This window comes from Ischnura elegans, chromosome 5 (genome assembly GCF_921293095.1).
Source record: "Ischnura elegans chromosome 5, ioIscEleg1.1, whole genome shotgun sequence".
Lineage (NCBI taxonomy): Eukaryota > Metazoa > Arthropoda > Insecta > Odonata > Coenagrionidae > Ischnura > Ischnura elegans.
In genome coordinates, this window is record NC_060250.1 from 43,160,284 (window position 1) to 43,187,025 (window position 26,742).

At 37.3% G+C, this 26,742-nt stretch overlaps 1 protein-coding gene across 1 annotated transcript in view; it reads left to right on the top strand.

The window, feature by feature from the left end:
• The window catches only part of LOC124158765 (alkaline phosphatase-like), a 309,017-nt gene that overhangs the window by 177,533 nt on the left and 104,742 nt on the right, over positions 1 to 26,742 (top strand). Inside the window, exon 3 of the mRNA XM_046534067.1 lies at positions 23,875 to 24,049. Within this exon, the coding sequence (XP_046390023.1) occupies positions 23,875 to 24,049 (175 nt within the window). The remainder of the gene's footprint in view (positions 1 to 23,874; positions 24,050 to 26,742) is intronic.

Sequence of the window (26,742 nt, forward strand, 5' to 3'; positions counted from 1 at the left end):
ATCTATATATCTCGCTCTATATATCTATTTTTCTATGTACTTACATTAAAACCATCCGATTTGTCCAATAAAGTTTATTATTCTATGACTTTGCAGTCCTAAAAATTTAACAGGGTAAATTCAGTATTCATAAACTCTTCCCGGGGCTATCGATAGTTGTGAATCAAAAATACCATCTCTCATCCCTGGATGAATCAATTTGACAGCTCTTCGTAGATACTGACGAAAACTTTAGATATTATAAAAAATAAGAATTCGAAAATCTATTCGTTTGCTTGAATATAAAAACAAAAAAAAACATTTATATAATACCTAGAGGGCAGATACCACCGAATTGTTTTAACAGAATAATTACGTTAAGTATGTATTTCGCTTTAAATTGGGACACTTGTGGTCACAGGGGTAAAAAAAATTGTGGGTTGAATAAGTGTTAACTACACTCACAGATAATTCACCAGATAATAATTTATTTTTCTGTGAAATGAACGATGGAAAAAGAGAATGTAAAGGAAAACAACTGCTACACACGACGAGTACTTATTGCACATTCACACGAGATTAGCCGCATTATAAATCGCACTTTGCTTTTCGCAGCAGCGGAGATTCCTCCAGGGTTTGCGTATGGTGTCATTGATACTTGCATTCATAAGAATAACATTGCACGTGTTGGTCGAAAACTAATAAATATAGGGTGTTTTCTAAAATTCAAAACACTATTCATAGACTAAAAGTTAAAATAAATACGCATGAGTGTTACTAACGACGTATATTATCTGAGTATTTACCTAAAATTTTATTTGATTTCAAATTAACACATTTATGGTCACCAGGATAGGAAAAAAACTTGCGGATTTAAAAGTGCGTTAAAAATTTGTCATAATTAATAAAGGTACTGATAAAAATGCCTTTTAAGTGCAATAAAAAATACTGAAATAATCAAATTATGAGGTACTCATATGGTATAATACATTTTCACCTAACTCATGTAACTTAATTCTGATATTAACATATACTTCAAGAACCGGTTCTTCAGATTTTTCAGTTCGATAACGTTTACCTTTATATCGTCGACGTTTTAAATTCGACCTTTTTTTTAATTCAGGCACAAGTAGTACCGAGATAGCGCAGAGAGACGAAGATTAATGTTTCCAGAGCGAGCAGCTTAAATCTGTGATAAGACTAATCTCTCCTTTCACTCACTAGTCATGAAGTATCCTGGGGCCTTCCAATGGCTTTTTTAATATTCATTGAGATAATGAATATTTAAAAACATTACATTCTGATGAAAAAAATGAGACATGTGGGAAATAAATTAATTACTGTAACAATGACTATGTATTTCAATATTTTTGCATATTGAAAAGAAAATTAAATAATTAAAAGTTAAAGTTTAATTTCCAACGGAGTTCTTAAACTTTAAGGTGACGAAGTTGTTGCTCCAAAATGATTCTATCTCTGTATTGAGTTATTCGACGTAAATATTAATTCAGATTTAAGCCAAAAACATAAGTTAGCATTAATTAGAGTTTGTACAGCAAATGCCACGTTTATTTCAATTAATATATTTTAATACAAAATTATAAATCACATTTTTAAGGTTTGAAAGTTCATTTCAGTTACACGAACAAAAACAAGAAAATTCGTGAGGCTGAAATCAAATTAACTAAATTTTGTACTCAGGCTTACCTACGTACTTCGGTTGATCAATTAATCGTGCCAATAATGTGGAATATATCTGAAAGTGCATTTTGGTACGGCAATTAATGTATTGCAAAACATGAGAGTTGAGTACAGTTCTGCATACGATTAAAAAAACTCATCAAATAAAATCGATAATAAATAATGATTTATAAAATACCATGATCCACGAAATATGATTTTAAATATACCTATCTTTTAAATCTTTATTCAATGGACCCCACAACTCCACGTTTGAAAAATATAGTGATTATTGACATAAATATTTTATGCCTCAACCTTTATCTAAGGCAGCCCAAATATTTCATTTCGATCACCTACTTCTTCTATCACAATTACCTACTCATACTTCAATCAAGGTTCTCCATAAATAAGCTTTAATAACCCTGGATCCACTCACCTTGCGTCAATCTGTCACGTGATATTACTAAGATCAATCCAAAACCGAAAAGTTAACTCTAAAGAAATTTGTAAAAGAAGAATTATGACATCCTTTTTTTCTTTCCTTTTCATTTAATTGGTACGTTTGATTCGTAATCTGACTGATAATCTGCCCAGCTATATTTTCCCACAGTCAAATTTTCCCCATCGCAGCTTACTTTTCGCTAATTATAGCCAAAATTATAAAAGGCAAGGGAAAAAGATACATACATAAAAAGTAAAATCTCTGATAAACGAGGCAGAAATATTTGTCACTGGTAACGATGATGTAATCATTCTTTCAATGGAATCGAAAAACTTAAACAAAAATATGGAGTGCTCAAATGGTTTATTACCAACCTCGTGAAGTCTTTTGTAGATTTCAAAATTTTGTGACATGAAGTAAAATAAATAAAGCTTATATCATTTGACTGAAAGATCGAACCACTGTTGAGTTAAAGTAGAGTAAGTATAGTATAACAAGATAAAAGGCGATAATCTTTCAATATAATTTAAATATTCAAAGAAGCATAAGTATGATGGACTTGAACGATGTCTCATATTTTACCTTACGCTTAGAACTTCGTGATAATTTCAGGATTTCATGGCATGGAGAGTGAAATTAAGCTTATAGTATTAGAGAGAAATATCTAAATACTGTTGAGTTGAGTATGAGTAAAGTGATAACTATATTAAAAATGATAATCTTTCCATATAATCGGAGTATCGAAAGATACAAAAGTGTGCCTGAATAGTATATTATATTTTCAATAACCTCGAGTAACTTTGAGCTGATCTGAAATGTCTTTTATGGCAAAGAGAAGCAAATTAAATAAGGTTATTACTGCTTTAAATTTAAATTTACTGGGGAATTCCCTAGCCATAACGAAAAGTGTATTGAAAGTAAGTTATAAGTTACCATTTGAAATAATTACACGCCGTTAAGCCTGCATCATCTCTGTAAGTACTGAAATGTCGTACAGCAGTTGAGTTGAAGAGGTGAAAGTACGTAAATAGATTTAAAGTGACTAATTGTAGGTCAATAGTTCCCCGAAATCCTCCGCGTTAGCGAGAGAATATTGATAGAAACAATAATGTATACAGCACTAGAACGGCATACATTATTTACATTTATATTGGAACTTGGCGCCAATTTTAGAATTCCGTGACATGGAAAAAAACTAAATTAAGCTTATAAAGTTCGACAAAATGGTCGAACCCCTATTAATTAGAAGAAGAGTAGGCAAGTAATAAGATTTAAATTTACAAACTCAATAACTCCCTGAAACATCCCGCATTAGCCTGGGAATATTGAAAGAAATAATAACAAATATCTCTAGAGCGGCATACATGTATTATGTTTACATGTATTATGTGGAACTTGGGCACGATCTAAGAATTCGATGGTATAAAGAAAAATACTAAATTAACCTTCTAAAGTGCGACAGAAAGGGCAAACCACTGTCGAGTTGAAACCCGGATATATTGAAAGAAGGAAGTGTATAAACAAGGTTTGATATAGATGAAAAGAGGACCAAGGGCTTCTCCACTTATGAGGCCCTTTCACTTCCATTTTTAATTTTTTAAATTACAGGAGAGATAACAAAATACATAATTTCTGAGATAGATATCAATATATAAAATGAAACATTTTGAAGATGGTACTAACCTTTATAAAAAAATATGGAACGTATAAAGAATAAAAATAAAATTTACAGTAAATACAGCCCCTTTTGATCTTGAGGCCCTAAGCTGAAGTCTCGTTAGCCTATCGGAACTTCTAGCCCTGAGTATAAACAATGGGACGGCGTACTATATTTTCACATAGCTTATGGAACTAGGGGCTAATTTTACCATATAGAGCGTAGAACGGTACATTGTATTTTCACCTAGCTTAAGAAACTAGGTGCCTATTTTAGAATTTTGTGACAAGGAGAAAAAAATACAAAATTAAGCTTATCACCTTCGACAGAAAGGTCTAACCACTGTCGAGTAGAAGAGGAGTAAGTACGTAACAACTGACTAAGTCGATTACTCCCCGAATTAGCCTGGGAATATTGAAAAAAACAATAATATAAAGAACTAAAACGGTACATTATATTTTCACGTCGCTCATGGAACTAGGGGCTCATTCAAGAATTCCATGACGTGAAGAAAAATACTATTAAAATAAGCTTATAACGTTCGACAAAGAGGTTAAACCATTGCTGAGTTGAAGAGGATTAAGTAGGTAACAAGATTTAAAGTGACTAAGTCAATAACATTCCGACATTCTGCGCATTAGCCTCGCACTTCTCTCTCACTCTCTTGAAATCTCCAGCGGTCATTTTTACATCCACACATCAAAACGGTTGGGTTAACTGCGCTCACACACACACACACATGTGAAGCTCACCACTCATTCCACAAAAGAGCAAGAGGGTCCCTTTTTCAGCTCTTCCCGTGACCCCTTTTATAAAACATTGCCTTTCATAGGCATGCATATATATATAAGAGGAGAGGTTTTCAGAGCCAGGTCCACGCAGGCCTTGAGTGGGATGGGGACGGGTAAAGCAATGACGCGGCAAAATGGACCTCAAAGCGAGAGAAAGGTACGCACAAGGGGTAAAGGAAGCGAACGGTGGAAAAGGGTGCTGAGGATATAGATATCCGGGGGATGTGTAAGGTATAAATGGAGGGTGAGTAGTAGTATGAGGAATGACGAGGAGTGAAATAAGGATTTTTGAAGAGCTTTAAGTCATCGCGATAAAAGGCGCGGAACGAGTGTTCCAACCTAGTCAGGTCATAAAATTCCATTAAAGAGGTCATTCGAAGTCGAGAAAAAAATATCGCGTAAAAGGCTGTCCGGGAAGAAGAGAGGTGAAGAATGATGGATCTGATTACGATGCTTTAAAGATGTTAGATATACGTTAAAGGTCATCAGTACATTTAGATTGATAACCCGCAAGCCAATTGTAACTGAAAGGAAGTTAGCTCGAGATCATCTTAAACGATAAAGATACCGTTTTTACGAGGTCGGCAGCAATTATATAATTGGCAGGTTAACTAAGACAGAGACGAAATCATATTTTATCAACGACATATAAAATGTATTTCATGATATCATACGTTACCATAAATTAGATGATTGGCAATAAATTATATAATGAAATGATCGACTGGCTGTCTGATATGTAATTTCACCATTTAACTCCTAGCATCCCCGCAAGGGACTTTAAATAGGTTATAATTGAATCCGGCAGTAAAGAGCGACCATTGGAGATTTAAGTTGGGTAAAATTCAGTAATATGAGTGGTTGGGTTAATGCAAATCCTCATTCCAAAGCTAATTCACCTAAGAAATACCGCGTAGGCCACTTGTCGACGGCAATGTCAGACATTTTCCGACGATGAAGGCCTGTAGGTGAATTACTGCTTGGGCATATATCAGTCTTAACACGCTCACTATATCACTTACATAATTAATCAACGAAGGCCATAAACTAAAGACGAAATGATAGGCCGATAGCCGAAAGAATAGAACGGCCATAAGCGAGTCGTGGTGATAACACATCATAATTTATCCCTAAGAGAATTTAAAAACAACAACATACCTCACCAAATTAGCTAAATCAAGCAACAAATCCTATCAACAGAGGTTGTTCACCTTTTATGGTAATTGGGTCGCCCAAACATCAAACAACTAAATTCATCCATTTCTCGAGGATGGTCTTCTCTGAAGTCTAAAAATTCATGAAACTCAATGACGGCATAGAGCCAGTCCATATCAAGTGGTCTTATTTCAGAGAATTTTCCCTCTCGACCCGAACGGATTTCAATAAAATTTTCAGCAAACAATAACACACACTTCAATTGACGATAGGTAAAATATTACGCTCACTTTTGCAGTACTTAATGAGATACAGTCATTTTTTGACCCTATGCTGTGGCCTGCTACAAAGTGAGTTGGCATTTCTGGCAATTTTAAGACGTCCTATCTCAGCAAATATTTTATTGATAAAACTGAAATTAAACCGCTTTCATGCACACATTCCCCTTTTACACATAATAAAAACTTATTATCCATGTGTTAATGCTGATTAGATAAATTCTCCCAAAAACAGCCACAAAAGTGGCCGTAAAGATGGTCAGAAGATGTCACTTTTTCGGTGTTTTTGCAGTCACCACATTGCAACTTTTACAATTTTTCACTGTATTTTATAGTATTGAACTGAAGATTCATACGCTGCAAAATATATAGCGACTGTCAAACATTTATTCCCAGAGATACATACATCCAAATCTTAACTTATTTTCGAGGCACCGGTTTTTTGTGTCCAAAATACGTTTTGGGAGAATTTATCGAAACAGCCTTAGCGCATAAAGTACTAAAGAGATTGGAGGAGTGGAGAAGTATTCCTCAATTCCCTAAGAAGAAGGAAAAACATAGTTGGCAACCTCATGACGCATGATAGCCCGATATCAACAATCGTCGAATTACAGATGGACAGGAAGAAAAGCAAGGAACGGCCCCAAATTAGTTACGTGCACAATTTATTTAATTAAATAGACAGTTTATTTAATTAAATAGACAGTTTATTGCCGTTACATACAGTTCATCAAGAATGTAAAAGAAAGGCAATACGACACACTATTTAAATGCTAGCAGATAAGAGAGCTGCGTAAAACCAACCTCAGGATAGTTGACTTACATTGATAATAAGTAGCTAACTTAAGGCTGAACACATTTACCTTTTCTCTCCCACAGCTGAGTTTTTTCTTATTTCTATAGCTTATATTTAAAATGCCTTTACATTTTCAAACATCGACAGGGGTTGGAAGGTCGGTTAATCAATCATATCAATTATCAATCGCATTGACACGTAGCCAGGGGCATGGCTTTACGGGTGTCAGCCCTCCCCCAAAATTTTTCTCTCTGGTGGCGACTACCTGCGATGTATATGCTGAGGAGACCACTAGCTCAGGAGTATCCAGCCTCTGACACTTCATTTTTCAACGTAATTACATTTCATAATTTCAGACAATAACCAATGGTAAATATAACCTTCCATACTATCCACATCAAATATCTAACCGATGTAATGAAATGCGTGGTATCCCGAGGCGTTTGAATCGAGTACAAAAATATATCAATAATAATATTAGTTTATTGCCTCTCAAAACAGAAAAACAATCTTCAAAAATAATTGAAGGCTTTTTTACATACAAGGAAGCTCAGGTACTCTATAAGTTTATTACAGTAACATGCAATTTACCATGAATGTAGAGCAGAGGCAATAACCTCTAAGTTTGGGGTGAACGAGGCGAGATACAGCAAAAAATTCAGACTCGAACCCCTCTAAAATCGTTTGAATTCAAGGAAAAAATGAGAAAACAAAATTTCTATTTTTTTCTATTTATGACAGTGTTGCCAACTGCCTCTATATTTGTACTTTTTGGGGGAATATTTTTCAAATCTGTGATGAGGCTACATCTCAAAATTTATAGCAGCTCATTTCTTTTTCAACAGAGCAATACAAACAATAATGATTAAAAATCAATTTTTACAATAGTTTTACAAGGAACCAACTGTAATAAAAAAATACAAAAGCGATTTATCAATGTAAGATATTCGTATACGAACGAAGCTCCCCCGAAGCAAATACTATCTGGCTACGTGCCTGCATATCGCTCACACGCAGCGCCATCTTGTCTGTATTTACAAACGTGGAATACCCTTGATATGTCCATCAGTGTGCGTGGCTTGCACAGAGGAAGTCATGAGAGGTTTGGGGGGCTAGGACACCCTTGTGTCCCCCCTCGAGCTCTAGCAGAGCATGGCGGAGGAGCAGGTTCCCCTGAAACACCCAACCATCTCGAGTCAAGGGTCCCTTTCGATCAGTTGTACCCCCAAGGATATAGGAGCACAGGGATGAGACCCATTTCCCTAATTAAGTGGGAGGGGAATACCCTGCGTTCGGACCCTTACTCCCATTCCACATCTCCCTTACATATTGATTCGCTCTCCGGAACTAATCAATTACCATTCGGTAGCGCGCCCCTTTTATTTAATTCTTCTGGGATTCCACAAGACTTACACGAGTGATGAAAATAGCGCTTGCGTGAGCCAAAGGTGGATAAAACATGCCAAACTCTGTTAGCAAACAATTACAAGTAAGTGTACTGGTCATCCGTAGCAGAAAGGTTTCTCGAGTTTTCCACCGGTTGATATCGTCCATGTCTCCCGACGTTTCGATCCGCGACTTGCTGATCATCCTCAGGGGATCTTCCGAATGCCGTTCTTCAAAAATATTTCAGTATATATACACTCCATCCGAGTTCAGGTGTAACCTGATTGGTTCACGCTTGTTGAGGTTTTCCCGCCATTTTTGTCGTATATAATAGACTTCATTATTGGTCTCCAAGCATTGCTGATTTGGAAACCAGTGGAAACCAGAAATCCGTAGTTAATGCATGCAAAAAATGTCAAATTTCATTTTTTTAGCGATTTTCATGTGAGCTAATCGAGTTCCAACAAATGCGTAGGGCAAAAATGGCCGAACTTTGATATTACGCGACATAAGTAAATCTGCCATGTATTCAGACACTGCTTAGGGTGCTAAAAATTTAGGATGAAAGAACACGATATGCTTTCCATTTAGACCTTCCTATTCCTACAATTGTAAGTACACGTAGTCTTAAAAGCTCTCATTAATGTGTTTCTTTACAACAGATTTGATGAAAACTTTTCATATAATAAGTTGTAAATCTAAGAATCATTAAATCTATCTTCCGACTTGATATCGGGTTCTCAAGCCGTTCCTGTTGTGTGAGAGTGATAAACAGTTTCGAAATCCATTCTGGTTTCGTCTTCAGATTGAAGGATGATGTACTTTCGACCTGAATACGAAAGCACGATGAATTTCGAAACTGCTGACACTCGCAAACAACAATCGCGGCGGAGAACCCGGAACTGTGCTATTCATCATTTACATTGCCATGGAAACCGACGCAATAATTACTGATTAAATAAAAGGTTGCGCATGAGGAAACATTTTACGACACCTTATGTACTTGATAATCAAATCAATATCTCAAATAGTTTCTAACGAATAAACGGAGTCTCGTGTTGGCGGGGCAATTTCGATCATTCTCCTTAGCCAATAGTCCAGGATTATAATCAGGCAGTTGCAGGGATTATTTATAAGAATTTACCCCCAAATTTTGATTTTATAAATACCCTACATCTTAAACCCTTTCTACACCAGAGCTGATTCTGGGAGATATCAAATTTGAAGATTTTTTTCAATTAAAAACTAGAACATTTTGCATTCAATGATAATTATCGTGGCAGTTGCATGTTTCGTCAATTAAATTTACACTAAAAAATAGTAGGTAGTTTAGATATCTCCTAAATAGAGCTGAAAGTTTAAACATTTTTGATGTTTCTTAGAAGCAACATTGGGTTATAGAGGGTTAAAAAAGGATAGGGAACTACAAAAAATTATTCACTATTTGGTATCTTTATCCAAGGAAAAAATGGGTAATCCATTTGCTATTTAAGAGTATTTTATTCTTTCAAGAACAATAATCATTCTAAATTCCATCTGATATAATCCAGAAATTCATTTAATTCCTCAGAATATATTCGCTCCGAATTTAATACGGTTTACTTTTCACTAGACTCTTGATTTATCATGTAGCATCGACAACTAACGCCTGAATTATTTCAGGGATAATTTCTCAGAGAGAAAATTCTTAGTTCTATGATCCAATTACCTGCTGGGGAAGGTCACTTCGAAGGGTCTAATGCCCTCTCTTGAACCCAGGATTAATCCCTAGGGGCTCACTTCATGCGTCGGCTATTTGTTCTGACTGTTCCGGGTCAAAAGTTTTGTTCGTGAGCTGCGACAACAAACTTCCTAACAAGGTCTACTACACAATCAACCAACGTGAGAGAGTAAAGTTGGGTATTATGGTAACTTCAAAGAAGAATATAATAGGACATTAGCATGAAACAGAAGAGTGAAGGGGCAAGAATTAGTCTCTCCTTCACTGGGATTGATTTCTCTATCTTATCCCGCGCTAGTTGAATAACTTTCCATAATTCAAAAACTGTCAGACTCCTTTCATTCAAAAGATCTAAAACTTTAGCCCTGGGCTAGAGACCGGAGCCGCTAGGGTTAAAATACCAACTTCCAGTCACAACATTAAAATTTATTAATAATGCACCTACATATTTAAGGCTAGACTATGGTGGCACGTATCAATATTAGGACCAAATTCAACGTTAGAATTTGTGATAATATTCCATAATGGCGAAACATGCAGTAAGTCATTCCTGTCTGACAGTTTCCTTCCAGAGGGTGCCTTTATAACTTTCGATGCCTAATTCTCAATTACGATAAACCAAACAAGAAATAGGCGCCGACATTAAAAATCAGTGGTGGTGGCCTCTCGGTGCTCTGTGACGCGTGCCGCCGCAAATTGGTCACTAATTTTAAAAAATTGCGTATAAGGATTAGAAAATACAAAACTAAGAATAAATGTTGAATACTTTTTCTAATAACAAGTATATTCTGCGGGGTAAATAACTTATTTAAAGCTAAGTCGGAGGCGCCGCTGCGGCGAGGGCTTATTTTCGTTGTAGGAGACGCCAATTTCTAGTTTGAACTCGTTTCTTCGTCTCCCCATTTAACCGGACCAGTCGTATTGGGAGTTCGGGCTGCTTGGCTGCCTTGAGTGTGATTCGCGCCAGTCTCTTGACTGGTGTTGGATCAGATAGAAGAAATTCGATCCACTTGAAAAGTTTTACTTCAAGATCTAGTCTAGCGGTTCCCAAATGGTGGCACGCTTACATCTTAGGGGTATGCGACGAACCAGTCGGCGGTGCGCCGAAAATAATCGGTAATAGCAGACGCTACGTTCCCTACAGGCAGCCTGGCAACAGTGGCGCGCCGTAATTCTTAACCGGGAAATGTGTATTCATATTATATGGCGTATTTAAAACTAATTTTTATCCATGCAATTATTTATAATGAAAAGTGTCAACCACCCGTAGTGAAATAATTTAATAAGTGGTACACTATACGTTTTTCAGGGTACAATATTAGTTATACATATACATACATATATAGGCGTAGGGGAGGAAAAAAAGGTTGGGAACCGCTGATCTAGCGGAAAATCCCCCTCGTTTTCCGTTTTTCCCCTGGTCCTCCTTTTTTCCTATACTCCTGATACCTTCTCATGCACTCGCGCGTGGTCAAACAATTCACTTGGAGTCCAACCGTACGTGTTTGAATTTTGCTCGCTTGAATTCGACATAAGAATAATATTCTAACAGAGAGATACCCGATTTTCTTGCATTACCGGTGCCGATTATTGCGATAAATACTTTTCGGAATACCCCTCCATCTTCTCTCGTCGTTAGTTACCTCAAAAACACAACCACGTGTAGGGGGATGGACTGCGAAAGTTCTTTTTGAACAAGGGAACGCTTAAAAGTGCATTTAAATGCCCGACATTCTTCCCACCATCTTCTCTTATCCCTATTCTTGGATGACTGGACGTGGACTCCCTCTCAGATCCTCAGTCCACCCATTCAAGCAGAAAGCACATATTCATGTGAAAGCACAAACTTCTTTTTAATTTTAATACAGAAAGATTCATATGATTCCAGGTTTTCTAGGGAAATTTTACAAAATTCCATGATAATCTTACGTAATCACTGCGATTGATAAGAATTTTAAAACGCCCAAAATTATTTCAATACTTATTACGCATATTAATAATATTATAGAGTACTATATTCTTGCATTATTTTACGTGCCTAATTTAAATACTTTATTTATATTTATTCAACACTAGCCAGGTAAATACTTTGACCACATAAGTAAATGTGGACGTCGCCTGGCCTTCTATTCTTCGTGTTTTTTAATCCTACTCGAGTCTAGAGTGCTACATATTTCGATTCTGACATCCTACGTTTCAATGCAGCTGTAAAAATTCTACTAAGCTACTGCACTTATATTTCGACAGACACATCGCAGGCCAAAAAAAGCGTGTTGAACTGGCAAAATTTTATGTGAAATGAATTTGAAATTTAAAAAATTTTGAAATTCCAGGTCGAAGCAACAATTCATAAATAATTCATGCACTATTCCAGGGACTAAATGTTCTCGTATAATTCCTGATTATTTCGGTTTTCCCGGACACCGGATACCCTGCCTATGGATAATTTACACTGCCCTTACTTTTTCCTCGATGCGATGGAAAGGGATTTAAGGTTACGTCGACCTTAACTTTCCCGTATCCTGTTTTGGCGCCTTTTTCTTTTCCCCGTTCATCATGTACACCCTTTCAAGTTTTCCCTTTCGAACATCATCTTCTCTTCCCTGCAGCACGGCCTTCTGCCCGTTTTCCTTATTTTTCTCCACTCTCTTGCTCACCGAACTCGAAACTTTATACGGGCGTTGGCTGGCCGCACGATAATCCTTGTTCACTAAGGGTGCTCTTTGAGAAGGCTTACTCACTTGCGTATCTGTGGTGAAATTCCCCACCTCTTTTTAGAGAATATCTGTGAGCTTAGAAAAACATACCAACACACGGATAAACTCGAACCTCAGTAGTTTTATGAACGCAGATTGAAATACTAGAAAGAATTTCGGCTATTCTGAAGGAGATATCATTTTCAAAATCTCTACGATATTAAATCATTATCTAGTAGTGAGAAAGGGTCAAATTTCCAGTCAATATGATTGCGGACGACCAGAAAATGGAATAGAAGAAGAAAACAGCCCTTTGTAAGCATAGGCTCAGGAAATGGTAATCAGTATGTCACCCCATTGCATGGAAGAATACACTTACACAATACACAACAAAGGAGAAAGTTTATGAATGAAAAATTGTAATTGCATGAGGTATGTTGATCTATCATCCATTAAATACTATCCACTTGAACTGATAAAATATAGGCTTTTCCTCAATAAAGTTACAACATCGGAGTCAATTTTTTCGCACTTTGAAGCTAAATATATGTTTTAAAATTTTTTTCGTTACTTTTTAAAATTATAATTCGTTTAAAATCTTCCGTTCTTATATGCCTGTGATCCTTCAGCTCGTCCCCCTAAATCACATGCTCCTAAAATGCCGCACCAACGTCAATATACTCCACTTACATTCATAAAATAATATATGTCCATAAAAGTGAAGAAAATCCTCCACTAGCGTCAGAGAATAAAATTTTCAAATGCAACATCGGAGAAATATTCTGTTATAGAAATGACAAGATGCTTAACTCTACAGCACACGATCATATTTCACCCCCCACTTTCAAGCGATTGCTCCAATGATGACTACACCAATGATGACCTCAATGATTTCTACAATAATGGCGGAAATTTTACCCTTTAATGCGATCATTTTCCGCAACGGCTCCAAGAATGGGAAGTCCCTTACCTCCCTCCATCACTTGGCACGTCCTTTTTTTCCTTCGCTTAAGATATCGCTGACACAGTCTTTCAGCCAATCAGAATTACGGTCGCTAACGGCGATTGTAACACCACGTTTGGCTTTAAAAGGAATATAGGGACGTTAATGATGGTTGTAAATAGAGCGATGGGAAGAGGGACGGTGGGAATGACCGTGTGATATAGAATATGATAGGTTGAGGGATCAATTATTTCGTCCTTTAAAAGCTATCACTTTAGCTATCACTCTAAGTGGCAGAAAAATGATCGTGTGATTCAGGGTCTATGTAAGGACCCTTCGTCAAAAGCAGCGGATAGGTGGGTTTGTGTTCGCTGACAGCGAATTTGGTAACCAATTGAAATGGCATGGAAACATATGTACTTATTACTCTGGGAAACCTTCCCCGTTTGCGAAAGGATATGTGAAATTCATGTGCTCATGGAAGTATCTGTTACACTAAGTGCACTAATGTAATAATCACGCAGGTACTTAAACACTGAATATAGCCGAATCCGTTGTTTTTATTTGTATGCATTTAGTGAATGAGAAGTTTCAACAGCGAGTTTTTTTCAATGTAGAGATAATATCCGCTTACACAAACTGAATACTAATATGTCTTTCAACTCAGCTGAGGGTTTTGAGGCAACCTCAGTACTGATACGGCATGCATTTTTAAGCATTGAGTGGCTTGAATTTATAGAGGAGTAGAAAATAGCAGGAAATTGTCAGCTATTACGCTTATAACCAAATACGTGGCATAATTAAGTTGTTCTTTCAGAAATTCGGTTATTAATAATCAATTGTAAATAATTGCATTAACAATAAGCGCATAAGATTAAGACAGTTTCCAATTCTGGAAAAGAGTAGCCCGAGGACAGATACCATTTTGATAAAGTTGACTAATTTTCGTACTCAAAATCAATCTGTCATCATCAGATTTCAAAAGCCGAAAGCATGGGTCATTAACCTTGTCGGAATGATTAATTCATAGGAACCTAAAATCCCTTAGAGCATGACCAAAACCCAGTAAAATATTTCACCCGATGACCTATATGTGTGCGAGTTTACTCGACTTAGGGATGTAAATTTAGGGTAATCACCGGTACCTTCGCTAGGCATTGCTTTGGAAGACTCCATAAAAGACTGACCGTCGATGTTACCACAACTAATGTTGATAATGAATGCGTTATCATGATATTGGAAATATTATGCAACGCTGATTGATTTTCATAATAAAAATCGTTTTGTCGTTATAAGACCAAACGTTATTACCAAAAACTGTAATGTAGCCAGCGAGCTAGGCATTACTTTGGTGGACTCCATGAGGGGCCGGCCTGAGATGCTACCAATACTGGTGTGCTGATAATGAATCCGTCGTCACGATATTAAAAAATCAACATTTTTGCGTGAGCCTTGCTCGATCGATTTCATTTTGCAAAGGTACATCCTTTAGACTCTGCTTGCAGTGGGTATCATCAAAATTTAACAATTTAAAAATATTTTCCTAGAGTTCGGGAAAAATAACTGAAAAAATTGCTTTAAAAAATTCTAGGCACATAGTTAAAATATATTTCCCAAAAAAGTTTGGAGTCACGCTAAATGCGTAAACACAGAAAATTCCCAAAATATGGCTTAATACCATCGAAAGTTTCTCAGTTGTGTAATATGAAAAGGATGGACTCCGTAAACCTATCGCATGAGCAATAGACCGATTTATAATCCTGCTAATAATAAGTTGGAAGGTAAAAGCAAATTTTCACAACACCGCAGTAGGCACGAAATTACTTTGCGGATGGTTAAGCGGAAAATCAGAATCGTGTATTGCTCCAAAAATATCCTTATTTAGCCAATGGCTTTAATGTTTACGCTACATTCGAATTTCAACCCCACTGGCCACGAATGTAGATTCTATTCTATGATAGATATGTATCTATGATCTATATCTATGATATTCTATTCAATCATAGATAGAATTCTATGATTTTGATAATAATATTTCATCCACCCGCAGCTCCAGTGACCGTAACCTTAAAGAGAGCCATACATTTAGAAGGCACGATTTTTGTCAAAAAGATGTGCAAACACGATTAGTTATCACTATATTAATGGACAATTTGTCATATAAGCAACTTTTAAAAATATTTTCATTACTTATAAAGGCTAGAGGTTACATCATTCACGAAATATAAATGCCCATGATGAACGAAAAACCCAAAAAATGGATATTGACGGACCAATAAAATCGTGTATTTTGTATATTTGAAGTAGTTTGAAAGCACTCATGCTGTATTGGGACCGTGAAAACGAATTCAAACTGGTATTATAATTATGATAAACATCAATTCATAAGTGAAGTCAGCAAAAAATTGAGTATCATAGAGAAAATAAAATTTCTACAGCGCGCATTTAAGCTGATATCCATAATCATACAGCTCTCAGTGATTTAAAAGCCGTCGCAAGGAAGGCGTTTCTTTGGCCACAGTAAAAGTAGTCCCATACGGAAATGTGGCTCCAACAGTTTAATTACATTAATAACGCAACGAAGGTAAAAAGGACTATAATTTTTCCGAGATTCTGCAATAAGTTATACTTAGTTTACTTAACATTAGTCGCACTTAATCTCAAGAAAGATGAACTTATCATTAAATTTGACTGATTAAAAATCCAACCATAATAAATTAAAATTCTCGGATACCCCGTCCGTTGAATACATCTTCAGCGATTCTACGTATAAATAGTAACTGCTATAATCAACTATTTAAAAACCGAGAGCTTTGATGATAGCACGTACCTCATGACGGCTAACGTAATGATTCTCCCTTTCTTTTGTGGCCCTTGAAGAATAAGACCAGAAAGTAACAAACAAGTATTGCATTAAATTACGAAGAAACGAAGAAATTCCTTTTGTGATCGCAGGACGCGTGCTAACTCAGCTAACACGAATCGTGGTCAGGTTGCAGATGTGCGCATCAAAGGATCAGCTTTCAAACGGAGCCATTCCCTTTAATGAGCAAGACACTTGGAAAAAGTTACGGAGCTCCCCATGAACTTTAACGCTTGCACGAAACAGCTTGCCATAGGAGCATGTGTTCACGCAGGTGACTGACCTCGGTACTAAGGTTGCATTTGGACGAGTGGGTTCAATCAGCACCTGGAAGGCACGGAAAACTTTTAGGGTTTTTCTGCTGGATAAAGACTCAAGCTTTGCGACAGAGAATTAGTTTACTCCAGCATAAATGCCCAACTTAAGCTATATTAATAGGCAATCTATTTCGAATTACTGCAAAAGTTTCAACCTTTGCCGAAGAGTTAATCTTCCTTTTGATGAAAGCTAATAGCACGGTTCACGTTGCAGAATTTTCCATGTAGCGGCAGAGTTTAAGCATATTTTACATTGATGCACTAAGTATAATCCGCATTTTTAAATAAATATTTTTTAATGATCGTTTCTCGAAATATTTTTAAATATTGTAAGAAACGATCCCATCTTAGAACTCCCCGCCATTTTATTTATTTGAGCTTGCAAATCAAGAACATAGTATCAATATTAATAAAATCCAAATAGCATCATAATAAGGACTGCTGACGAAAGCGGTTCAACGTACTGAATACGCTGCGGAGGTATTACATCTGATGTAGACGCAGTTTAATTATTAGCATACTGCCATCACCACTAAAGACATTATGTTTAGCGTTATAATGATTAAATTAACAAAACATAAGGTCGAAATATAAGGCCGAAAAGTTCAAAATAATTTGGTAGGAATGTTTTTATAATCCACCGAAGTATGACCTCACAAATGCATAACAAACACATCCAACAGAAAGAGCGTGGATGGTCACTAGTGTCACTCAGATTAGCGACGTGAATCTCCACGTCACACGGCGTAAAAACCACCCAAATGTACTGCATGAAACAAGTGACTTTGTACGCAGTCAGGCGCATGCATGCAAATTACGGGTTTAAATCCCTTCCCGAAGTTCGCATTGCGAAAATGAGTCGGTGGTGTAACTGGCTAACAAGCCTGACCTGCAATCGGTTAATCCGTGATAACCCAAATATTATTTCATGGCAAACTTTAACCTTGATGATTATATACTTCCAAATGTAATTCATAGCAAAATATAAATAATCCAAAACCATATACATGCTGTTGAAAGAGAAAAGAGTACTTTCAGTCGAAAGCAAGATGAAAGGGAACGAAAAGATATTAAAAAAGAGAAACAGAAGCAGATAAATGGGAACACAGCGTGTGACAAAACAACACTAATGAATGGAAAAATATTCGGTAGGCAAGAAAAAATGAAGAAAAATACATCAAGTGTAAAATTGTGAGAAAAAATTCCAAAGAAATGAGAGGGTCTTTCTTCAACGTACTGAGAAGGAGGATAGAAAAAGCTCTTGACTTTTGTACGTATCGAAAAAAACGTTAATTCAAGAATGACGGAAAAATAAAGGGGTCTTAAGATTTTCTGGAAAATGTACCAGAGAGATTTCCAGGAATAAAAAAAATGTTCACTAAAATTTGTTCTTAAAACGAGAATATGAAAATTTCAAATTAATGAAAGAAAATATTTCAGGAAGAGTAAGAACATAATTGCAAGGAGAACAAGAAATTAGAGCGTATAATGGATACGTAGTTTTTCATTACTATTGCAATTACACGCTAATTTTCCAAGCGCAATTTCTAATGACTCTTTGGCACATAAGTTGACCACTATCCGTATGTGCGAATTACTTAGGCATAAAAATCAGTCATCACTGTTCCTCGTGCCAAATATTTCCTGAAGCAAGGAGTACTGAAGGAATTTAACAATTGCAGTATTACGTTAAAATTTGGATTCTTCCGGTTAGATTATGGATGACCATAAAATTAAAATAATTATCAAGTTAGCAAAAATCAAATTAGATATGTTTACAATATCTCGGTCAAGAAAAAAATAACCATTACAAAACACGTGGTAATTTTCATTAGAAAAATAGAAATTTAGAACGCAGCATTCGCATTAATTGGTAGGTAATGAAGTCATCTAGGCCCTATTATCACGTTCAAAATGTTCATAGTTACCAACGCAGCGTAGATGTGGGTAAAATTCAGGCCACTTTTTAAAAAATTGTCGTATTTTACAGATTCGTGCAGCAAAAAATTTGACTACTGACTAAAAGCAGTGGTTTTATAAAAGAATGGAAGAGGAGTATATGTTAAAGAGAGGAGGAAAGCACTTATTGACACTGGGATATGCTTACTAAAAAGGAGCTCGGCATAGAAGCTTCTTTTGCCGTCATTCCCTAAGGACGAAATTATGTGCAAATTTCAGAGTCTTCAACCTTTATTTAACGCAAGGCCCAAAAATCGATATCACATCGTCCGGAGGGCCACAATGCTCCACATAAATTTACCATCACATCAATAAAATAAGGAAATATATAATTTCAAAGTATAATAATCTTTATCGATTAAAAAGTTCAATCAATCTATGCGATTTTTGGCATATTTTATTTTTGTCGATATTAGGTTTTAACTTCGTAGTTTCGACACAATATTTTATTTAGCCTCTATAGGCCGCAAGAAATTAGCCGGCGGGCCGCATGCAGCCCGGGGGCCGTGGGTTTAAGACCCCTGCACTAAAGTATTATCCCATTACCATGCAAATGGAGGACGGATTAGATCCGAATTTCTGTAAATAAATATCTTCTGCGGAAGACTGCCTAACCGATGCTTGAACCCCACCTTGAAGAGTAAACCTGTGCGCTATATTACAATTCAATCCGACCCAAAAATTCTTCCTCCCTTATTGTCTCCTATATACCTTGACAGGAAAAATATCTCGCGCCGAATTTTGAAACACGCAGATTCATAGTGAGTGTATGGATTATGACAAAAGGCACCAACGATGCAGGCAAATTGTTACATCGCAATACAACCGCGGGTATAAGGCGTGGATTTCATTGATGGCTACAAATAATTTTGAAGATGCGGAGTCCCTGAGTCATTTTCGTTAACGTATCCAACGCTGAGTAGCCTACGTACGAGAGCAAGTCCAATACTGATTATAGCCAGGGTAGCGTTCATTCACCATGCGCGAGCAGGCTTATCTCGCCGAGATTGATAAATAAAGGTCGAACCAAACTCCCATTTTGAGTTATGGTGGCCGGGTATAATCATGCAAATGCACCCACGAGTTTATCCTCTGTAAGAATGATTACCTGGATAATCACATGATTACTCCAGATCTAGCATAAATACGAAAGTACCCGCATAACAACTATATAATTCAAAACACATCGTAAGTACAGGTACAAAAATGATTTAATGAGTGCTAAACTGAATTCAATGAACACCTAGGAAAACACTGTAGTTACCAATTCCCGGATTCTGTATTGAATACGATGGAATGGGAATACCTGCTATGGGAACACCGTGTTTGCATGAGTTTGCAATGTATTAGCTATGATCTTCTCCTGTGCATTTATTTTAATCATTTGAGTTCTTATGAGATCATTTGGGTACTCATGTGATCAATTGAGCACTCATGGAATATTTGCACAAGGTCACGCTTGAAAAGCTTCATAAGCAACGCAAGCGTTGGGGCGAGATTATAACGGCAGTCGAACAACGCAAGTAACTCAAGTAACGGAGAAGGAGTACTTTTTGAAGGCCCCTCCATTTCCGCACGCAGCATGATCGCCCCTTTGAGTATTATCATCGGACACGTCAAGGCTGGTTTCCTCGCCGAAGTAGAAAATTAAAGCAATAGCTATGGATCAAGAGCCATATTTCATCACAGAATTTTCCCAAGAGTGACAATGCGGTTTGTGATGGCAGAGGTAAAAAAATAAAAGAGGTTGTAGCATACATAATCTACTGCTATAAGTGTGGTTGTTCACGTGAGCATTGAGTGTCGGTCCAAAAGCTGACCCCTAGGAGAAGAAGACTGGGACGGGTTGAGCGGGAGGGTTTTCGACCTTCCCTAGGAGAGGGAGATCAAAAGGATATGCCCAGTCGCTGACTGGGTTCTGATTGACCGAGTGACAACTGCCAGGGGGGACACAGCCGAAGGCAGTAGAACGTTATGCATATTTCTATATTTCAATGGGGAATAAATGTCTCTTTATGGGTCGGTGTGGATCCTTATTTCCGGACCCGATTCTTCCCTCCCAGGAGACGCGTTCTATCGCTAATATTTCTTTCTTTCGATAAAATTTCGATTTCGGAATACGACAATGTAGTTGCTGCGATGGAGAATAATCCCCTCTTCTTTATAAGTAAACTAATCAAAACTATGTTTAAAACTGATTCCTCATAGGAAAAATAAAGTACGCCTCCGTAATGAAATCTATGCACGCTCCTTGCAATACATCCATAGCTATCGACTCTCACTGCGTTTCAAGATGAACTACTTCAACTTAGGTAACATATCATATCAAGACCTCAATCAATTCGTATTCTCCTCACAGTGCCTAACAGTCGCTGTCACCACCTATAAGGCGTATCAGGCCACATGACTTCAAGAGATATTCCGGAACATTTAATTAGCATTTGATTACGTTTGTGGAATACTAGGAGAGTTTAGGCATATATATTTGGACTCGTGAGAAAATTGTCTATTCAATGAGACTTTATAGCAAGATGGACAAATTTTATGCATGTTCCTCACTGTTAGAAATCGAAGGGAACAGATGAAAGCGGGAAAAAGCGTTTAAAATGATTTGAATTCAATGAGTAGATAAGATGGGAAGGCAAAAGTATTCTGCTGGGGAATTACCATTTTCCCCTCTTCACGTACTCAGTCTTAACTCACGCAGAGGAATAAAACGTCGACAACGAAATTGAACTGGCAACCCTAAAAGAGAAAAGCTGAGCGCATTGGAAGCACTGGAATGGAAAGACGTGACACACTCGTGGTGAAGAAAAAATACCAGCGCGTGCCTCACCCAAGAGACGCCCTTGAAATTCCTCGAAAGAAAAACGGCTATGTTTTCTGAAAATAAAAAGATGCTTCCTTGAGTTAAAAAAAAGTATTCTACAAAACTACTGCCACCAACAGGAATTTATTGTGTTTTTTCCTATGACTATTGGGTGAATTTTTATATTGTGGTGAAAAGTAGGAAAATAATTAGCATATTCCTTCCGAATTTAGAGTACTAACATTAATTGAAGTACCGGTTGAAATATAGAGACACAAAAACATAAACCTTTTTCGTGTGTGCAAAATTATTACGTTATTAAAATATTCTACTGATTAGGGTAGGTTTCTATGGTGTGCTAAAGAAGAATGGTGGGAATCTCCCCTTCGTTCAAGCATTTGCCTCTTCAATACACATTGCACAATAAGGCCTACTCCCTTTCATTCTACCTAAAAAAAAACTATTCTTTTCCTTCCTCTCCCTCATTTGCCTAACATTCCACCCTCCAACACTATTTTCAGCGACATCTCCCAAATACGTATTCCCTCCATCCATACTTAGTATGCTAAAGGGTTCAACGCCGCTTGTGGCAAGTAAGTTATTAGCGTAAGAACGTATTTACTACCCTGCAAACCAATGACGGACTAATAGAAGTTTACAGAAGGCCATTTTTACCAGACATCCAGACATCATGAATGATTCTGTTTCGTGAACCTAAAAAGATGCTTCTCTAAATCTAAAAGAATTCTTTTCCAAAATTCTACCACTTATAGGAATGTATTGCATTTTTCCACGACTCTTGAACGAGGTTTTATAGTACAGTAAAAAGTGGAAAATTTGGCGTGTTCCCCTGAATCTAGGGCACTGAGAACCATTAATGTACAGATAGAAATATACAGCCACAAAAATTTACACTTTGTTCCAGCATATTTAAGTATTCCGTAAATTTAGGTACAAAGTAGATCAGAAAGTAATTTGCTTACGGAAATACTTATTATCCTGAAAACCAATGGCTGACTATTAGAACTTCGGAGGTGGTCATTTTTATCTGCCGCGATGTACGATTACTTCTCCTTGATGGTATCATAGTGCTCTAAGGTCATTTATAAGGAATGATACGTTTACAAATATTTGGAATTATATGTTGATTTGGCCTTAATAAAACTTGCTAAAATAGATAACTTGATGTTAATAAGGTAGAAAATTTCAATGGTTTGTACCGACGTCATTGATAAAGAGGATTTTATTTGAAAAATGTAAGTGGGGGTAATAAGGGGAAATTACGAGTGCCGTTTTTTTTACCTCCGATAGGTCAGCAAAATCACCATGCAGATGATACTGCGCGGATAGGGCGACTGCGCGTCCTCCGCACCAGACGATCAAGTCATTTATGACCTTAAATTTTTACTTTAACGCTAGTGGCAATCTCATTAACAGCACTACCTCAATTTATTCTCCCGTCAAATGTGCACTGTGGAGCGACGGCCAAAAAAACTCGACGAATGACTTCAGCACTCACTGCTGCAACTAATACTCTTTTAATTTTTACTTTTACAGATTTATTTATATCATGTGCAAAACTTTCAAAGATATTTTCATTTGGAGCCCAGTGGTCATGATATAAAGAACTCTTTCGCACTAGAGTCCTGTTCTGCTAATATTTTTACAGCGTATGCTTCGACAGAGCACTCTTCTTTCGTCCTCAGAAGAATATTCCACAGAATACCGATGCTCAAACGACGATAGAAGGGTGTTCTGTGGAAACGTTAGCTGCTTTAATATTTGCAGCAAATCACTTTAGTACGAAAGAGTTCTTGTATCATGATCACTGGGCTCCAAAATTAAAACATCTATGAAAGTACATTTATTTATTACAGTATTCTACCGATTAAGGTAGCTTTCCATGGAGTACTAAAGAAGTGATATGGGAGCCTCCCTTTTCTTCCAGCGCAACCTTTTTCAATTCACTGTATGGCCTACTCCCTTTAAATCTATCTAAAAATCCTATTCTTTTCCTTACCCTCCGTCGTTTCCCTAACATTCTACCCTCTAACACCATTTTCAACATCCCCTCCCAGCTAAGGATTCGCTACATCCATACATTCTGTCTCCTCCGTACCTCATCTAAAAGCTGCCTCTCGTACCCAACCATATCCAGCACTTCGTCGTTCCTTTTCCTCTCCGTCCATTTCACCTTCTCCATTCTCCTCCATACCCACATCTGGTATATCGGGTATAAATAAATCTGCAACCGGAAACCGCAAAAAAATTGAATTAGTTTATATCCACACAGGTATTTTAAAATTAAATTGATAAAATATGTTATATTAAATACACAAATATGTTTACATTTCTTGTCACTCAATGTCTCTAATTGTGCTCATATTCTCTCACCAACAGACGTATAACAACGACGCGCAGATTGGCGAATCATCGGCGTGCGCCACTGCGCTCCTCTGCGGCGTCAAGGCGAACTTCGAGACGGTCGGCCTGGACTCGAGGGGGCGCTTCGACAACTGCTTCTCCAGCTTCACGTCGCGAGTTCCTTCGCTCATCGACTGGGCGCAGACCGAAGGTATGTATTAACCATTCCCCGCGTCCTTGACTTGTCAAAACCTCTGTCTAAAAACCTAAAATTCTGTCATGCACGTCTCCTATAATGTAGGCTCCCATCCAAATGGGAATGCCATCCTACTCGGTCACAAGAAGGAGTTAACCCATTGTAACCCATTGTTGCTTCTAAGCAACATCAAAAATGTATAAATTTTCTGCTTTGTGTAGGAAATATCTAAACCACGTATTATTTTGTGTTGTAAAATGTTATGACGAAATGTATAGCTGCCACATTAATTATGGTTGAGTGCAAATATTTTCAAGTTTTCAAGATGAAAAATCTCGAAATTTGACTTCTCCCAGAAACAGCTCTGGGTTTGAAAGGGCTAAGCCGTCAGCGAAGCACTGTAAATTTTACATTATTTGCGCAGTTGAAGTGTTAAAGGACAATTCCTCACTGGGTTGATTATTAACATTGTTAAGTATTACAACCAAATTCAACTGAGTTCCTTTTATAGTAACCAAGCTAACGGCTCTCATTGAAATTCATCGGGTAGAGAGCATCTGTGCATTGCTTTGTATTTATTAAGGTAGTGTTTTACTGCTCCCTCGCCTTATATCTTCTCTCCGTTAGAAGCAGTGTTTGGTATTTAAATATTTATGTTGACGTTGTCATGGAGTTGTTGATGGGAGGGGAGGAGGGATTTGTTGAGTGGGGAAAAAGGGAAAGTTGCTCGAAGAAGTGAGGCAAATAGAAACTGAATCTAAAAGAAAATAAAGAGAATTTGGAACAAAGCAAACGTCTCACGTTACGAAGTATTTCCGACAGGAATTACCTCAACCTCTCTGTTTTACGAACCCCTTAAAGATTATGTCCGGCCAAACTTATATTCCACTCCATCCGCTCGCCAACCCCTAGGTAAAACTTGTTAATAATTCATGCTTGGTAAAAATTCATTCGATTTATACCTCAGCAACTCATATGTCTCAAAACTCTGTATGAATTTTTTTATTATTAACTGAGTAGGGATTTGCATAGACAAGAGTATAGTATCATAAACATTCGCGCCCGAGCTTCGCGAGAAAATACCTCGGTCAAACCCTTTTGACCACTGACCCATCGCAGTTTACTTTACCACCGCCACGATATTTTCAAAACCACCCTCAAGCGAAAAAAAAAACGAGCGAGTCTACGGAGTTCACGTACCCGACGACCTGTGCAGAGAGGAACGCTCGTCATCAGTTTCACTTCAAAAAAAAACCTCCCCTCGGCCGTTTCGAACTCTCTTCCACACACTCTAAGCGCTATCTTTCGCGTACCAACCCTCGCAAGGGTTTCATTTTCGCGAATGAGCGTGTGGCGACTTGCGACGGCGACAGGTAATCGCGGAGTGAACACAAAAGACTCTCGCACTCCCCTCAGCGATCACGCGTGGTGAGAAAAAAACAGCACTCAACGCCGTTCATGGTTTTTTTCCCACGTCCATAATCGAGAGACTACCACGTGTCGGGTTCATCGCTGTGGTGAAAGGAGTGAAAGGAAGACGAAGTTGCATCCGCGCGATGGCACATGAGTACGGAGGGTTTACCGAATCACTGCGCTGACACTCCTGCCGGTTGAATTTCAAAAGGCTACAAGCGCAGGATACGCTGCGTGTCATTCTTTAAAAGAATGACATATTTTTACACCTAATTAGTCTCTATAGGTCGCCAACGAATTGAAGAGGTTTTTTTTTACACCTTTACCCCATTCAAGACACATTACATTTGAAAATCATTGGTAATGTATGCACCAAATCCCCTAATTACAGTTTCAGTCAGCTCGGGAAGATACGAGTAATATTTTTTATTAAGAATGCATTTCATAAATCCCTGCCATCCACAGTAGTATTTACTCATTTAATTTTAATCCAACTAATTACTTCTCCACACACAAGTCTAATACTAATTAAATAAGGCTAATATAAAGGATATTAGGTCTGCATAGTACCGCACTATCGCGGTTAACCAAGAACTTACATTAATATTTAAACACGCGTGGGGTGCAAGCAAAACGACGATTCTGAAAATTATGTAAGCTTAAGGCCCCTTAACTTTACAAAAAAACGCAGGCCTAAATAACTATTGCAGTTAGCAGAGCAAACGTGTTATGAATTCGTAAATGAGTTCCTCTTCAAATTTATGCATAAAAGCATACTAACGAACGTACGACAAATGCTCGCACATCGAATTTCTTCATAACGCGCGACGGATCTCATCCACCTCCAGGCCAGGAATAAATGAATAATTTATCCATATCTGTACAGAAAATGTGCAATTCTTCGCCGTCGGTATCTCTGCCTATACCCTTTGATTTTTCACCGGTGTGAGATAGTTAAACAACTTGGAACACTTCCCTGTCCAATACAGGGAGTTTTATTTGCGAGACACGGCTAAATTGACACCAAAATCGAGAATATATGTTAACAGAGCCGCAAGTCTTCCTTTACCTAGCACCCAAATTTTTCCCTCAGAAGTAAATAATAATGATATTGTAAATAATTGAAAAATATTTATGTGAAATATATTCATTTTATAACCAATAACTGTTCCAGTACTATATCAGACCGTAAATACTTGTATGACTTAAATAAATTTCTTTTACGGAACTATAGACCTTTCTCATTGCTACCAGACTGATCTTTGCTCGTGGTAACAGATGATTGGCAGTTTCGT